Here is a 15,787-nt window from a genome sequence, read left to right as displayed (position 1 = left end):
TTTTTTCTTTTCAAAATAGTCAGTGTAGGGCTCTTTAGGCGACTATCAATAATAGATCTGATTCCTGGAGACGACGTTGTAGTGTTCTACGCAGAACTTCAACAGATGCGCGCAGCTTTTACCACAGGCAGAAGTACGTCTTGCTGAGTACCTGCAATAGCGAGGTCGATATGGTCTTCCTGATGGACAACGAGGATTTTGATGATGTCTGCATGTCTTTCAGGGACTGCCTCGCCGAAGGTACCGTCGGCGCTGGTAGGAACACTGATAAGGTGTACAGTGCTGCTGTACATCATTCTTCCTACTTCTGTTCTTTCTGCTGTTGGGTCCGGACATCTCCTAGCTACTAGCTAGCTAGGGCTAGGTATAACTACTGGCTGCCTGGGGGTTTGCCTGGCATTTGCCTGGTTTGCATCGTACGGTAGACTGCTTGCCTCCCTGATCACGTATGACTAACTGCCGCTCCTATGGCTCCGCCATCCAGACCGCCCCCTCGGGGTATTCTCGGATACACCGACACTTCCTGAATCCCTCCTTCATCATCAAACAACATCATATGTACATACTTACTTACCTACTCGCACATTCGTATTCACCATACTGGTCCTGCGAAGCCTGATAGCCAAGTCAACCTCCACACGTCCCGTACCATGCCGCCCATCAATAATCAGAGCAGCTTGGGCTGACAGCCGTCTGGTCGAATATGCGACACCTTTCGAGATATTTCAATCAATGCTTCAAGGCATCACTCAGGAGGATGTCATCTTCTTCGAGAGGTGACTCTGATATCTTTGAGTACACTTCTGGACGCTTTCTGTGAGCTATGGCTGGTGAACTGCTGGACGCGCCCAGTCACAATAGTTACAATACACTGACGTGCTCGCGGTTGGCCAGATTCAACGAGGAGATCCGCCGCGCCGAACGCCGTGCTCGATTCGACGTGGATGCCCTTGCCAGGGTTGCCTGCCATTCCGTCGGCCGCTGCCTCGATGGCGTGGTTTCGATCACAAAAGTCGCCGAGGGGGGCTTCAACCGCGTCTTACAAATCACCTTCGATGATGGATATGCAGTCCTGGCAAGATTGCCGTATAAGACGACTGTTCCCAAACATCATGCAGTGGCCAGTGAAGCGGCCACACTCGCCCATCTGCGTGCTAATGGGGTCCCCGTTCCCAAAGTCCTTGCCTACTCTCCAGATCAGACAAACGCCGTTAGAGCCGAGTACATTCTCTTGGAAAGATTCGAAGGAACACCCTTGAGCGGTCAGTGGTACTCCATGGACACCAGAACTCGTGTCAAAATTATGCGACAGATCGTGGATCTGGAAAGACAGTTCATGAGCATCCGCTTCCCAGCAAGCGGAAGTCTTTACCACCGCCGTGATCTTGCAAGCTCACAACGCGTGATCCCGGTCTCGGACGACATTGTCGTTGGTCCAACCGCACAACATGAATGGTGGTATCGGGAACGGGCTTCTCTGGACGTCGACCGCGGTCCATGTCAGTCTCCGTCTGGGTATTACTTTTTTTGTTTGTCTCGGAAAACACTGACTCCGAGTCAGGGACTACATTCTCCTCATGCTTTGAAGCACCTGCTAAGCGCGAGATGGAGTTTTGTGAAAAGTTTGGCAAACCACGACTCCACGTCGAAAGATACCTGCGAGAACTACACCAGTATCAACCCCGCTCACCCATTCCGTACCAGCATCTCCTTGCCAATTACTTGAAGCTAGCGCCTGGTCTCGACGTTCCATCCGACCACCGCATGGCTCGCCCGACTGTTCGTCATCCGGACTTTTCGCCCAACAATATCCTGGTGAATACGTCCAACGAAGTGGTCGGAATCATCGACTGGCAGCATGCAGTCATTCTGCCCCTCTGCCTGTGCGCTGGCATCCCCGACCATTTTCAAAATTGGGGCGATCTCGTGTCGGAGACATTATCCAAGCCTGAGGTCAAACTGCCGGATCATTTTGACCAACTCAACCATGAAGAACAGGCGGCGGTTCAGGAGACGATGCGGAGACGAATCGTGCACTTTTACTATGCGGCATTGACCATGAAATCCCTGCCGGATCATTTTGATGCCATCCGAACTGAAAACTGCATGCTCCGCGCGAAGCTTTTTCATCATGCACAGGCTCCCTGGGAAGGAGACTCGGTGTCGTTGAAGTATACCATGATGCAGGTACTCACGAATTGGCCGATGCCGTTGTATGAAGGGGCACCGACGGGTTTGATGGAGTGTCCGGTTCATTTTTCAGAGGAAGAGATACAAAACTGCGCGGAGGATCACCGCCAGGAACAGGAGTTACTACAGGAGCTGGGCGAGATGAGGGATTTCATCGGGACCGACGCCCTAGGCTGGGTTCCAGATGAGGATGAGTTTGAACGGTGCAAGGCGGTCATCCAGAGCATCAAGAATGGTTTGATGGAACATTCAAGCACCGAAATGGAGAAAACAGCTGTCGTTCACCATTTTCCATTCGATGACCATGACGAGAATCCGTGATATCCGTTCACAATGAGTTCGCGATCTTGATCAAATGAGGGATGCCGTTTGTTGGCAATCGACCTTGCTCAGGTCCACTAGATCCGCGTGATCTGGAGCCGTTATACGTAGTGACTTCTAAGATCAGGGGAACGGCTTTTCTTCGCGATCCGTGTTCGCTCAGTAAAACGGGGATCGAATGTTGAGCGAGACTCACCTTCTCCTTGGCGCGCGCTCGAGACTTTTGCAAGAGATGACTGCGGTGTCAACATTGATCTTATTGTGTGAGCGACTCCGGCTCTTCGTGGTTCAAAGATTTATTGATTGAGACTATAGCCCTATTGGGAATATCCGCATCAGATTTTATTCCACGGATGATGTTGTGAAGGACTGGCATTTTGAAGGACAGAACGTCTGATTCCATATCGGGGTAGGACAAAGAATGTGATCTCAATTCGTCGAGAACGAGAGAAGGTATTTGATTACAACGCTGAGTACATAGATATTCACGATGTATGCTGCGGAAGTAGCATCGGCCGTGGTTGCATAAATCTTCATGAAAGATCCAAGAACCTCGCCTTTCCGGTATGTCTATACGTGACATTTGGGTACCGCACTCTGGGTCTCTACACACAGTAACCAGGTCTGAACAGGAAAAGGACTCCTGGTTGCAACTTGACTTATCCCTAAGGCTCTGTGAATCCTGAGAACGGCGCCGGCAGCTGCGCCGGCATCGGAGTGCAATCCCTTCAGGATCCTGTGTGGGGGCGCAACGTGGGAGATGCAGAGCATGCCCTCAGCCTTGCCGGCTTCATGAACCGTGCCGTGGCTGTCTGGGGATACTACGGTACAGCCACTTCCGGGATGCGCCCACTGGGCCCAGCAATCATGTCTGACCTCCATCAGACGAAGCCAGTGGGCGACGGAGGGCTGGGGACCCCACAGAAGCATATATAGTGATCCGCGACTCATCCGCTACGGGGTCCGTAGCTCTATTATACAACACTCATTCTCATTTGTCTTGAACACATCCGGACGAAGACCCTAAGCTCGGTCCCATCAAATCGCCGTACACCAGCCATGGCCATCAAATCATTAGACTTCCGCCGCTATCGCAGCGACGATGCGCAAGAGCGACAACAATTCTGCGATGAACTCTGTGAAGCGCTCTGTGTCTATGGATTTGCTAAGATTCGCCACTCGTCACTTCCAAAAGAGAAGATTGACCAATTGTTCGAATTCGTGAGTCATCCGATATGGCGTCGAAGCTAGCCTGTGCGAGATGTGCGGGCTAATTGCAATGACGACGCACAGAACAAGCGATTCTTTGATCTCCCAGATGACATCAAAGTGAAGGCAGCGCACCCGGCCGCGCCGAACCCCCATCGAGGCTGGAGTGCCATTGGCCAAGAGAGCGTGTGGCAGATCTCCAAGTTCGAGCAAGGCGAGCAGCAGACGGACAGTTACCAGGAATATCGGGTGTGTAAGAGTTATTAGCTAGCCACTGCAAGGTCCACCCCCGGGGTCAAGGCACATCGCTAACAGCCCGCTATTCCAGGAATCCTTCGACCAAGGCGCTGCCACCGACGAGCTCTTCCCCAACCGTTGGGTCGACGAGACCGACCTCCCCGGCTTCCGCCCCTTTATGGAGGGGATCTACGACGACTTCCACGAGCTGCACGGCCACCTCGTGCGCGCCATCACCGCCGGCCTCCGGCTGCCCGCCGACCATCTCATCGCCAAACACCAGAGCAACACTAGCGAGCTGCGCCTGCTGCACTACCCGGCTATTCCGGCGCGGTCGATGGGGTCCGGCAAGCGCATCGGCGAGCACTCCGACTTCGGGACGTTGACCCTGCTCCTGCAGGACTCGGTGGGCGGGTTGCAGGTCGAGGATCAGCGCCAGCTGGGCAGCTTCATCCCCGTCGAGTCGGAGAACGTGTACGAGGTGATCATCAACGTCGGCGACTGTCTGCAGCGCTGGACCAACAAGCAGTTGCGCTCGGCCAACCATCGCGTCTGTCTGCCTCAGGGGACTGATGTGCACTCCACCGCGATGCTGGCCCCTCGGTACTCGGTGGCTTACTTTGGGAAACCGGATCGTGAGGTGCTGGTCGACACCCTGCCGGCGTTCGTGCGGCCCGGCATCAAGTCGGCGTACAATGATCATCTGACTGCGCTGGAATATATGCAGCAGAAACTGGTTCGCACTTATGGCTGAGGCTTTGTTGGAATCCGGTAGCAGGGTAGTTAGGAGGAGTACAGCGCAAGTGTAGTGGTGCGATAGTGAATTTTTCGAGTTTGTGTTTTATGATAGTATTGTTCATTTTCCCGTCCATTCCGGTTTCTATAAAGGGCTCTACATTATCATGTCGGCTGTAGCTTGACAACAGGGACTTGTAGCACACTATATGGGGTCATATCAGATTCAAGAATACCGCGCGAATGGAATCTGAAACATGAATACTGAAAATATATGGTTGCCTCTAGAAATAGAACCCCTTCACCCCAGCTCTCCTCAACCAATGATGATTTCTCGGAATCGACTGTGACCAAGGTCGGTATTGGAGATTCTTTCACTGTGTTCCACGGTGCTCTTCACATCCAGGTTTGCCCAAGGCTGATCGGTAACGCGCACAGATCGATTCTGTGTAACTGGAGCATTAGCATAATCAGACCCACGGAAGTAGTACCAGATCAGGTGGGAGTGTCTAACCTGGATCATGGATAGAAGTGTCGCATAAATGGCCTCATCTTTACCTACACCCACCCCAACACCCCAAGAACTCTCGGGACCATCTCCAACAACGCAGTGTGCGAATGTGACCAGCAAGCCCTGCTGCCGCTCGTCGGGAAGGGGGTGGAAGGCGGCCATCTGGCACCGGAAGGGCAGCTGCAGAGCCTGAGACATGAGGGTTGCAATCCGACTCGCCTCGTCCGAGCTATCCTCCAGCTCGTGCGGGCAGGCGGGATGCTGGAACAGCACGCCGAAGCCCTGTTGCTGTTGTCCAAGGATGCGTGCACGGTAGGAGGCGTCGTGGTCGTAGGATTCTAGAAACAGCGCGCAGACCTCCTCGGCAGCCAGACCTCGTTCCCATGCAACGGACTGTGTCTTGACGATACGACTGAAATGCGCTGCCAACTCGCCGGGCAGGCTCAAGCCGAGTCCCTGCTGGATGAGCCAGGCCACGCCCCCTTTGCCGCTCTGGCTGTTCACGCCGATCACGCCGTCGAAAGAGATGCCCAGATCGGCCGGGTCGAGGGGCAAGTACGGCACCCGCCACGCACTCCGCGACGGGTTGGCGGCGCGCCTGCTCAACCCCTTGCGGATGGCATCCTGATGGGCCCCGGAGAAGGCTCGGAAGTAGTAGTCGCCGGAGTACGGGGTGCGCGGGTGGACGGGCAGCTGCGTGACCTCCTCGTACACGCGCCGGATGGCCGGCAGGTCCGACAGGTCCAGGCCCGTCTCGATGCCCTGCGTGAAGTAGTTCATGGCCGCCGTCACGAGATCGAGGTTGCCGGCGCGCTCGCCGTTGCCAAACAGACACCCTTCGACACGATCCCCACCAGCCAGACACGCGAGCTCGGCGGCGGCGACGGCGCCCCCGCGGTCATTGTGCGTGTGGATCGAGATGCAGACCGTGTCGCGGTCCCGGAGGTGCCGCGAGAAGTATTCGACCTGGTCGGCGAAGACGTTGACGGTGGTGGCCTCGACGCTGGAGGCGAGCCCTAAGATGACGGGCTGCTCGGGGGTGGGTTTCCACGCCGCCTGGATCGTCGCCGCCAGACGGAGGGCCGCCTCGGGGCGCGCATTCGCAAAGTCCTCGAAGCCGAACCCCAGCGTCCACTGCGTGCCCTGCGCCTCCGGGTCGTCTTTCGTGATCGACCGCGCGTACTCGATGCACTCCGTCACCCGCGCCAACCACTCCGTCTCCGCCGGCTGCTGCAGGATGGTCTCGCAGTAGTTGTCGCTGGTCGCGAGGTAGGTGAAGAGAATGGCCTTCTTGGCCCCCTTGAGGCTCTCGACCGCGCGCTTGAGCGTCTCCTTCCGGCAGGGAGTCATCACTTCCAGACTGACATCTGGCGGCACCGCCCCGGGGGTCTCCACGAGCTCCCGCGTGAAGTTGAACTCGGTGTCCGAGGCACAGGGGAAGGAAACCTCGATCTCCTTGAACCCGATGGCGACCAGAAGGCGGAACATCTGCCATTTCTGCTGGATTGTCTATATGCATGGTCATGGCATGGCGGATTAGCTTTCGTCCGCTTCCTAAAACCTCTTCCTTAGACGGGGAATCTGGGTTTCGTGCGCACCATGGGGTTGGGAAGAGCTTGATTGCCATCTCGAAGATCGGTTGATAGCCAAATGGGGGACTTGGTCAACTTCCTGGATGGCCATTGTCGGTCAGGGAGGTGGACGTGGGGAGGATCCCGGCCGCCATACTTGCTCTGTAGGCTTTGGCCGCCCGCACAGGTTGTCGACATTTGGGGGTTCTGCGTTGGCTGCGTTGGCCTTAGCTTTGACCGGCTGGACATCTGGGTCGCTGCCAAACTGGTTACATTCTTTTCTTCTATGGGGTGGGGATCGCGGTTCTTTTCTTTGCACATGGCCTGGGAGCGAGGCACTGCAGAACCGGGCTAGGGCTTACCAAGCGCCAGTCATCGTGGCTGTCTTCCCCCACCACGTGTGATAAAAGGTTCAAAGGGGTCCCGAGTAGATGAGGTGCCATATGAACGGTACTAATCATCTCATCTGACCCTATGTTCATTTATTTCTGTGTTGGGTTGAGTACTTCATTTGAAGACATCTTGCTTAGTCAGGGGTGCATTTCCCGCTGTAGGCTACACCACCAGCTATTCTGCTTGACTCATCGGTAAGCACATCCAGGCCAGTTATGTATAGTGGACTGGCAGCCACTGTCCCATTGGACTACTACTTATTGTTGTAGACCGGAACAGTATTTATCTTTTTGCCAAACTGTGACCGGCCGATCGCGAATGAGCCTTGCCGCGATCGTCGACCGGCGGAGACAATGTCTGAGAAGCCCTAATGAGCATTCTTCCCCGTCACACGTCTACTTGATAAACATCGCTTTTTACTGCTTTTGCGTCTTCAGCGGCACCGCACACAATTGCTCTTACATCTCACCAGTAGTCCCAGTTACTCCCGTGACAATGGTCAAAACACATGATATCGTGGTGTTCCCAGGCGACTACGGAGGTCCCGAGGTGATGGCTGAAGGCCTGAAGGTACATTGCCCCCGGAACCAGTGGTCTGTCCGCGAGGCGACAGGACTGATAGTGAGATACCTCAGGTTCTAGGAGAGATCCAAAGGCAATACCAGACGAGGGTCACACTGAACCTTAAACATCATGTTCTCGGCGGAGTATGTTTGCCTCCTACTCCACCCTTACGGTGAGTGAGAATGTCACCACTAACGAGTCACGTTGCGGAGATGGAATAGGCGGCCTTTGATGCGTATGGCACGCCTGTAACCGAAGAGGCCCTGCAAGATGCACAGAGCGCATCGGCGGTTCTTCTAGGGGCTGTGGGTGGTCCGGTATGTGAGAGAGGTCCCATCATCGACGCGAAAGGAATCCATAGGAAGGACGCCTGACACTGACGCGATAGGACCCTTTCCACAGGCGTGGCAAGGGAGTCCGATCCCCGTCGAATCCGGCTTAGGCAGACTGCGCAAAGCCATGGACGCGTTTGGCAACCTGCGACCAATCAACTTCATTGCGCCCGTCTTGATCGAGTCGTCCAGTCTGAAGGAGCGCGTGTGCCGGGGCGCGGATCTCCTCATCGTCCGCGAGCTCAGCGGCGGCATCTACTACGGGGATCGTCAGGAGCATGACGGGACCTTCAACGTGGCCTCGGACCTCGACCACTATGACCGGCACGCCATCGAGCGTGTCACACGACTGGCTGCCCGACTGGCCCGCGCGACAGATCCCCCTTTGCCCATCACGAGCCTGGACAAGGCCAACCTGCTGGCTGCCTGTGGCCGACTCTGGCGCGGCGTCGTGGAGCAGACCATCCGCACCGAGTTCCCCGACCTGACTCTGCGGCATATGCTCATCGATACGGCGGCCATGACCCTGGCGTGCCGGCCGACGACGCTGAATGGCGTCGTTCTGACGAGTAACATGTTCGGTGACATTGTGAGCGACGAAGCCAGCGCCATCCCCGGCAGTTTGGGGCTGCTTCCTAGTGCGAGCCTCTGTGCGATTCCTGACCCTGATAAGGGCGATGGAGTGCGCGGCATCTACGAGCCTGTTCACGGTAAGGGTCCTCCTCTTGTATGCGACAGGCTCTGTTCCGCTGATGTCAGTTATGCGGCTCAGGATCCGCCCCCGACATTGCGGGTAAAGGTATCATTAACCCGACGGGGATGATCCTGTCGGTCGCCATGATGCTCCGCTACTCGCTTGAGATGCCGGATGCAGCTACAGCTGTCGAAACGGCCGTTAAGGAGGTCATTGAACGGGGGTGCCGGACAAGAGATGTCGGTGGCACGGCCTCTACGGCGGAGTTCGGCGACGCAGTCGTGGCGTATTTGGAGGATCATGCGTGAGGCGAGTCGATTGTGCCATGCCTCTCTCTGTACTTGCGGCAGATCTATCCATATATCCATCACAGAATTGAAAGTATGCCGCTTGTTCGGGACCAGAAGCAAGAGTGGTCGTAGCCATCCTGCCACACACGCAGCATGTCCAAAATAGGGTTGAGTGGAACAACCAGCATCACAATCATCTTAGCTTCTAAAACCTAATAGAAGACTGGAATTAAACCAACCAAAGAGAATCTGTGCGACTACATCTCTTGTAAATGTAAGCAAAGTGGGTAATTCCTTGACGCCAACCCCTCCTCCACCGCGTATATGAAAAGCCCAAGCCCCGCCCCGCAAAGCTACTAAGTATTATCGAATCTCGCACAATCACACAATGTCTACTCCAGGACTTAGGTTGAGCTTACAAGATCAAAGTCTGCCCGAAGACGGACGGGGCTTCGTGCGCGCGGTGGTAAAGCTTCTGGCCGACACCCGTGGGATTCAACTAGAGGAATGCAGCATTCAAGAACGACAGCCCGGCTCGACCCTCTGGTACCTGACTTGCCAACCACCGACCATCCCTCTTGACTCCGATATTTTGATTATCTCCACTCCTGATGACTTTTTCACCCATCTCGCCGTCGAGCTCGACGCCCGCGGCCGTTCTGCAGACGCATCGACCCTACGGTATGTCCTCGACCTGTGCCACACCGAGACCGAGCGCGGGGGGTTGGGATTCCCCGATTTCCCAGTTGTCGACTGGTCGCTCAATCAGACACAGCGACAGGGGCTGCAGGGCCTTCTAGAGGCCTGGCTGGAATCGCTGAACTCCGCCGAAAGGGCCCGAGGTCTGCCCTCTCCCCTGTCCGTCAAAGCCTCGTCCACGCGACCCATGACGCTGGCGGAAAAGATCCTGGCGCACCACGCCTTCTCGCTGCCGTCAGCCGAAGGCTTGAGAGGGGGTGACTTTATCCGTGTCACGGTCGACTGGATCATTGCCAGTGAGCTATCATGGGTGGTAGGTTGCTTCTTTATCCTCTCCCCTACCCCGAGCCCTATCCTCACAGGGTCAAGTGAAGATCGGCAGTTCGCAGAGCAGCTGATCCGGCCAAAACCCACAATCCTCTAGGGCATGAAACACAGTATGACCAGCATCGGGGAAGAGCCGACGGTTTGGCGAAATGACCGGTTCTGGCTGGCGGGCGATCACACGGTGGATCCCCGGACGTACCACCAACCGCGGGTCCGGGAATTGATTGATGGCATGCACGATGCGAAGACGAGGTTCAAGATGACGGAGAACCAAGGCTCAAATGTTTGCTGCCTGTCTGCTCTGCCTGAGGATCGTGGCGTGGCTGACGGCAACCCTCCTGTCTTTAGTTTACGATCCTGCATACGGAATTTGTGCGCGAGCGAGCCGAGCCGGGAATGCTCGTCCTGGGCTCAGACTCACACACCTGTTCTGCAGGCGCCGTCAGTTCCCTCGCTATCGGACTCGGTGCGGCGGATGTGATGGCGGCGCTGGCCACCGGGGAGACCTGGATCAAGACCCCGGAGTCGATCCGCGTGGAGTTCGTGGGCGCACCGGCGTGGTATATCCGGGGCAAGGACGTGATCCTCTACATATTGAAAACCCTCAAGCGCAACACCCATGCCGCGGATCGGATTGTGGAGTTCGGGGGGCCGGGGGCGCGCTATCTGTCCTGCGACGCTCGGTTCGCCATCTGTAACATGTGCACCGTAAGGTCTTCTGGGTATCTAGCTCTGTGTGCGTGTCCAGTGACTAACGCAAAGAGACGGAAATCATAGGAACTCGGTGCCATTACGGGCCTCTTCGTCCCGGACGAGGTCACCAGCCAATTCATCTCGGATCGGCCCCAGGCCCGCTACAGAACACAGTCGCTGTACTTCCAACCGGACGCTGATGCTTCTTATGCTGCAACCTTCCGGATCAATCTGGAGGAGGTCGAATCCTTCATTGCCCTCTACCCGTCCCCGGACAACGTCGTGCCCGTGACGGAGAAGCTCGACATGCGCTTCGAGGGCTGCTTCATCGGCGCGTGCACTACCACCGAGGAAGATCTAATTCTGGGCGCCTTGGTCATGGAAGCAGGCCTGCAGAAGGGGCTGCCGCTAGCCCGCGGGAAACGGATGGTGGTTCCCGGCAGTCTACCGATCGTGAGCAACCTGCGCGCTTTGGGGCTGTTGGATATCTATGCCCAGGCTGGGTTTATACTGCCCGCCGTGAGCTGCAGTCTGTGCCTGGGGATGGGGGCTGACCGCGCGGGGTCGGGCGAGAATTGGCTGTCGTCGCAGAACCGTAATTTCAAGAACCGAATGGGTCCAGGTGCGTCTTCGTCTCTCGGGACAAGGAGAAGGAAACAAGCTGATCAAGTCTGATCTGACCTTTCCTTTCAGGATCTACCGGCCATATTTGCTCCGCTGCTGTCGTTGCGGCCTCGTCCTTCAGCATGCAGTTGACCGACCCTCGTCCTCTCCTGCGTCAGGTGTCGGTCGAGAGGTATCAGACCCTACTTGCCAGCTGTCGACGCATGAAGGCTGAGCCGCGGGGGAAATTGCGCGAGCGTCTCAAGGCCAGCACAAACCCAGTCGTCTCACCCCCGATGCCCCCCGTGGTCGAGCCTTACTTGTCCGTTCGCAAGACTACTACTCCGTCGACAACGACGTCCATCTCAGGGCTGGAACAAGAGAAGCCGCACAGCGCACCAGCGCAAGTCATACGCAGCGGGGTCTCGAGGTTGGGGGATTTCGTAGATACTGACGCGGTAGGTTCGCGTTTGCGCGAGTGGACGAAAAGGCTATGGCTAACGGAGCGTGGACAAGATCATCCCTGCAGCATTCATTCTGGAGAGTCCGACCGACGTCCTGCTCGGGAGTCATTGCTTGGAGCTGACTCACCCCGAGTTTCGCGACCAGGTTCGCGCTGGTCTGGATGTCGTCGTCGCCGGGAAAGCGTTTGGCTGTGGTTCGTCGCGAGAAGAGGCGCCACGAGCGTTGAAAGGTACGTCTTGCGAGATCGATGGAGTAGAGGGAAACAGAAGGCAGTGGCTCTAACGGATGTGATGTTGCAGGTCTCGGGGTGAAATGTGTGATTGCACGATCGTTCTCCTTCATCTATGGACGCAACCAGCCCACCATCGGCCTCCTCGGCCTCACCATCACCGACGACGACTTCTACGCGGCGGCTCAGACCGGGGTGGCGATTGAGATTGACCTGCCCCGTCGACAGGTCACCCTGAGTGACCGATCGTACCCGTTTGTGTTGGACGAGATGGAACTGGCCTTGATTCAGCGACAAGGGCTGGCGGCGGCGTACAAGATGTTTGGCAAGACTGTTTTCCAGTCGCTCTGCAACGACACTGGGTCGGAGACAGTGCCAGCCTCTGCGCTGGCCGAGATGCATCTTGGACGCCGTCAGGCTGAAAAGAGAGGCAATCAGGAGGTGCTGGCATGGTGAAGTCGATCTTTCCTGTCTCTGTTCCTTAGCTCGGTATCTCAATCTATTATTCGCCATGTCGACAACAATGGAAGCTGTGAGCGAGGTAGCATCCGTGTAGATTTGAGGTATCTGAAGCCAAAACCAATCCCTGGCTGCGTGCAACATTTAATCAATGCCAATTTGTTCCGTACATATCAATAGACGCCAATAAAAACCCGACCCAACGAGAATGTGCGTTGTGAACCGACTCAGTCTCCACATCTTCAATTCCAATCCGTCATCGTAACTCAAGTAATCGTTTCATATGAAGCAAAGAGAGGACCTCGGTATAATTCGTGCTCGTAATGTTCGTAATCGTCCTGCGATATCGTGTTCGGTGCGATGAGACAAGGTCTCGTTCTATCTGTTGGTAGTCATTCATCAGCGAGATCTGCTCGGTGGGTGTCGCACAATGAGACCGGGGCTTGATACCTTGGAGAACTCTAGACGTCCCTTACCCCCATCCCCCGATGTCCCTTCTCCATGCCCTGCAGAGCATGGAACATATCCTCCCGGTTCCGCAGTCGGACCTCTCGCATGTATGAGGCCTGCTCCGGGGTCATCCCCGGCAACCCAGGCCCGTCGAAGCTGTCGCCTCCGTACAGTCGAGCCAAGGCGTATCCTATGAAGACAAACACCACACATCCGCAGATGACGAGAAAGACAATCAACTCGTGTGACGGATTCCACCCCATTCTGAATTTCTGCTACACTCTGCCAGTGTGGTCGTGTAGTGTGGGAGAGAGCTTTGGACCTGCCGAACGGATGTGGCGGGGGTTAGCCGGACACACGCTCCTTTGATATGATATATTCCCATGCCTATGATTCTGCGTCCCATGTACAAATCTAATTTCATCGCGAGGACAGTCTTTCCCCATTGGTTGCCATCGGGTCTGCAAACCTACTGATGCATATACGACTTCTGCGGCGATATGCATGTCAGGGCTTGGTTTTGCTGCGTGCGGGGTTGTGATTGGGGAGATTTTCTTCTCATCAGCGACCGTGACGTCATTAGCGAACCGGCCAATCAAATGCTGCAGATACCCCTGGCTCGTTTCTCGGCATTGTTTACTGAGTGGCAGGTAAGTGCTATTCATAGGCCCTGCATCCGGCCGTTCTCTTCCTCATCTTGCTCGCAACGGGTGCGTCGAGTCATGAAACATTGGCTGACCTTGACAGAATTTGTCTCCTCGCTTGTGTTCCTATGTCCTGGGACGCAGTAGAGCCGCTACGCTTGTCTTTGCAATCAGAGAATTTTATGACACGTGCAGAGCGAAGTGGGTCGGGTATCTCAAGCATCTAGACACTCTATCTACGATAACGGGGAGTTATTCACAATGACAGCGAGCATCTAGACAGCTGGAGAAGAGAAAGAAGGGGGGTAGGAGAAGAAGAAGAGGTGGGGGCGGTGGTCTCATCGACCAAATCCAAGACAAGGCTGACAGGTCCAAACCACTCAACATTCTAGACCGAACGACGCGACGAGCCTAGACTAAGTCCGGAGTAGTGAGGCGAGGATTTTAGGCTGTCATTCAGTGTCACGCTCTGACTCCGTAGCGCGCGCCACGCGCCGCCGCTCCGACGCTCACTCCTCCACACTCTCCTCGGCACTCTTTTAGATCCGGTCTTGAGTTTCCAACGGTAGAGGCACAGTTGAATCTCGATCTACATAGCATATATTTATTCCACTATGATTCGTCGTTGAGTGAATTCCGCGACGGGGGTACCTGGGCTGGCGATCCGGCCAGTGGGTGGATTGGTGGGTTGGAGTTAGGGCACGATTGCACATGGGGTGCCCCTGACGAGCCTGGCGAACCTCTCTCTTCTCCATCAGGTCGACCTATAACCATCTTTCTCTTCTTTTCTGGTCTTCTGTTTGTTAGAACTGGTTCCCACTCTCCTCCTACTCATCACTATCCTTCAGTCAGTCGGTCATTCTCTCTTTTCTCCCAAAGAAGCACTTTCATTGTACTACACGCTTCAGCGTCATTCACTCGTTTCACGACCTCTCCTTTTCACGCCACTCGCTTTGCCCTAAGCCACGCTCGATCTACAGTCCACAGTGAACACCATGTCGACAAACAGCACCACGACCGATACCAGCACCTTTGTGTGCACCCTCCAGACATGCAGTCTCGACTATGCCATGATCCACTACATCCCCTCGCTGGCCGGGAACGCGCTCTTCCTGGCGCTCTTCTGCGTGGCAGCAGTGATTCATCTGTTCTTGGGGGTGTGGCACCGCACCACCAGCTACCTGGTGGCGGTGATGGGGGGGCTGCTGCTGGAGATCATTGGCTATGCGGGGCGCATCGGCCTGCACGACGACCCCTTTTCCTTCAACGCCTTCCTGCAGTACCTGATCTGCCTCACCCTAGCGCCCGCCTTCATCTGCGCCGCAATCTACCTGTGCTTCGGCCGCGTGGTGATCGAGTACGACGCCCGGTGCTCGCGCCTCGCGCCCGCCACGTACTCGAAGGTCTTCATCGCCTGCGATCTCGTGTGTCTGATCCTGCAGTCTGCGGGGGGCGCCATCACCTCCACCGCCGGCACAAACAACACCAGCCTCAGAGACCTCGGCATCGACATCATGATCGCCGGGTTGGCGTGCCAGGTCGTCTCGTTGGTAGCCTTCATGGCGTTGGCAGGCGACTTCGCTCTCCGACTGCGCCGGCACCAGGGCCAGGGGTCAGCCTCGCTGCTGCCCGTGGACTGGCACGCTGGCTGGAAATGGAGGGGGTTTCTGATCGGTTCGTTTGCTTGCCCTGCTCCTCTCCCATACACCTAGCCACCAACTAAGCTTCTTGCAGGTCTGGTCGTCGCAACCACAACCATCTTCATTCGCTCGTGTTTCCGCGTCGCCGAACTGAAGGGGGGATTCGGGAGCGCCCTCGCAAACGACCAGGTAGCGTTCATGATCCTCGAAGGTGTGATGATGATCCTGGCCTGCGGCGCCATGACGGCGCTTCATCCCGGACTGGTCTTTTCGCGTGAGCGCTGGAATGCCTCCGCGCAGCAGCAGCTGAAGTTGCATCAGGTCGAGAGTCGCTCCAGTCAGATAGAGATGATACAGCGCTCGGGTGTATAGTCCCTTCTCTTTAGTTTGGTGGATTGTGCTAGGAAGGTTTGAAAATGATGGATTTAATGATGTCTCAAGACACCACCGCGTCTGTAACTCTATGTCCTCTATCGTAGAATTCTCTCCCAAGACCTCCCACAAACCCTCCACTCCGCACCTCAGCCATCA

At 56.0% G+C, this 15,787-nt stretch overlaps 7 protein-coding genes across 7 annotated transcripts; 5 read left to right on the top strand and 2 right to left on the bottom strand.

The window, feature by feature from the left end:
* Positions 1 to 823: 823 nt before the first annotated feature.
* BO95DRAFT_463077 (aminoglycoside phosphotransferase family protein) lies at positions 824 to 2,511 on the top strand (the record flags this gene model as incomplete). The annotated part of the gene is made up of 2 exons (XM_025588958.1): positions 824 to 1,499; positions 1,562 to 2,511. 2 exons carry the CDS (start codon positions 824 to 826, stop codon positions 2,509 to 2,511), a joined length of 1,626 nt encoding a protein of 541 aa, XP_025442831.1.
* A 1,059-nt stretch (positions 2,512 to 3,570) lies between these two features.
* BO95DRAFT_452674 (isopenicillin N synthase family dioxygenase) lies at positions 3,571 to 4,711 on the top strand (the record flags this gene model as incomplete). The annotated part of the gene is made up of 3 exons (XM_025588164.1): positions 3,571 to 3,732; positions 3,805 to 3,973; positions 4,002 to 4,711. The coding sequence occupies 3 exons, from the start codon at positions 3,571 to 3,573 to the stop codon at positions 4,709 to 4,711; spliced, it is 1,041 nt and encodes a 346-aa protein (XP_025442830.1).
* An 822-nt stretch (positions 4,712 to 5,533) lies between these two features.
* On the bottom strand, positions 5,534 to 7,023 carry BO95DRAFT_361599 (aldolase; the record flags this gene model as incomplete). Its single annotated transcript, XM_025582530.1, has 2 exons — positions 5,534 to 6,712; positions 6,802 to 7,023. Coding segments are annotated over 2 exons (1,401 nt in total), but the record flags the coding sequence as incomplete, so codon positions are not given.
* Positions 7,024 to 7,662: 639 nt separating this feature from the next.
* On the top strand, positions 7,663 to 9,065 carry BO95DRAFT_361652 (3-isopropylmalate dehydrogenase; the record flags this gene model as incomplete). Its single annotated transcript, XM_025582535.1, has 5 exons — positions 7,663 to 7,737; positions 7,803 to 7,874; positions 7,953 to 8,048; positions 8,134 to 8,773; positions 8,836 to 9,065. 5 exons carry the CDS (start codon positions 7,663 to 7,665, stop codon positions 9,063 to 9,065), a joined length of 1,113 nt encoding a protein of 370 aa, XP_025442828.1.
* Positions 9,066 to 9,435: 370 nt separating this feature from the next.
* Positions 9,436 to 12,544, top strand: acoC (aconitase family protein; the record flags this gene model as incomplete). The annotated part of the gene is made up of 7 exons (XM_025590807.1): positions 9,436 to 10,059; positions 10,171 to 10,356; positions 10,422 to 10,813; positions 10,898 to 11,388; positions 11,460 to 11,827; positions 11,886 to 12,063; positions 12,134 to 12,544. 7 exons carry the CDS (start codon positions 9,436 to 9,438, stop codon positions 12,517 to 12,519), a joined length of 2,625 nt encoding a protein of 874 aa, XP_025442827.1. The 3' UTR covers positions 12,520 to 12,544.
* Positions 12,545 to 12,600: 56 nt separating this feature from the next.
* On the bottom strand, positions 12,601 to 13,297 carry BO95DRAFT_442196 (uncharacterized protein). Its single transcript, XM_025586366.1, has 2 exons — positions 12,973 to 13,297; positions 12,601 to 12,904 (listed from the first exon to the last, which is right to left on the bottom strand). Exon 1 carries the CDS (start codon positions 13,233 to 13,235, stop codon positions 12,984 to 12,986), a length of 252 nt encoding a protein of 83 aa, XP_025442826.1. The 5' UTR covers positions 13,236 to 13,297; the 3' UTR covers positions 12,601 to 12,904; positions 12,973 to 12,983.
* An 853-nt stretch (positions 13,298 to 14,150) lies between these two features.
* On the top strand, positions 14,151 to 15,677 carry BO95DRAFT_442195 (RTA1 domain-containing protein). The gene is made up of 2 exons (XM_025586365.1): positions 14,151 to 15,290; positions 15,351 to 15,677. Exons 1-2 carry the CDS (start codon positions 14,612 to 14,614, stop codon positions 15,626 to 15,628), a joined length of 957 nt encoding a protein of 318 aa, XP_025442825.1. The 5' UTR covers positions 14,151 to 14,611; the 3' UTR covers positions 15,629 to 15,677.
* Positions 15,678 to 15,787: the final 110 nt, after the last annotated feature.

This window comes from Aspergillus brunneoviolaceus (assembly GCF_003184695.1).
Source record: "Aspergillus brunneoviolaceus CBS 621.78 unplaced genomic scaffold BO95scaffold_29, whole genome shotgun sequence".
NCBI lineage: Eukaryota > Fungi > Ascomycota > Eurotiomycetes > Eurotiales > Aspergillaceae > Aspergillus > Aspergillus brunneoviolaceus.
Note: the sequence above shows the minus strand (reverse complement) of the source record. Positions and strands in the feature narration are given on the sequence as shown.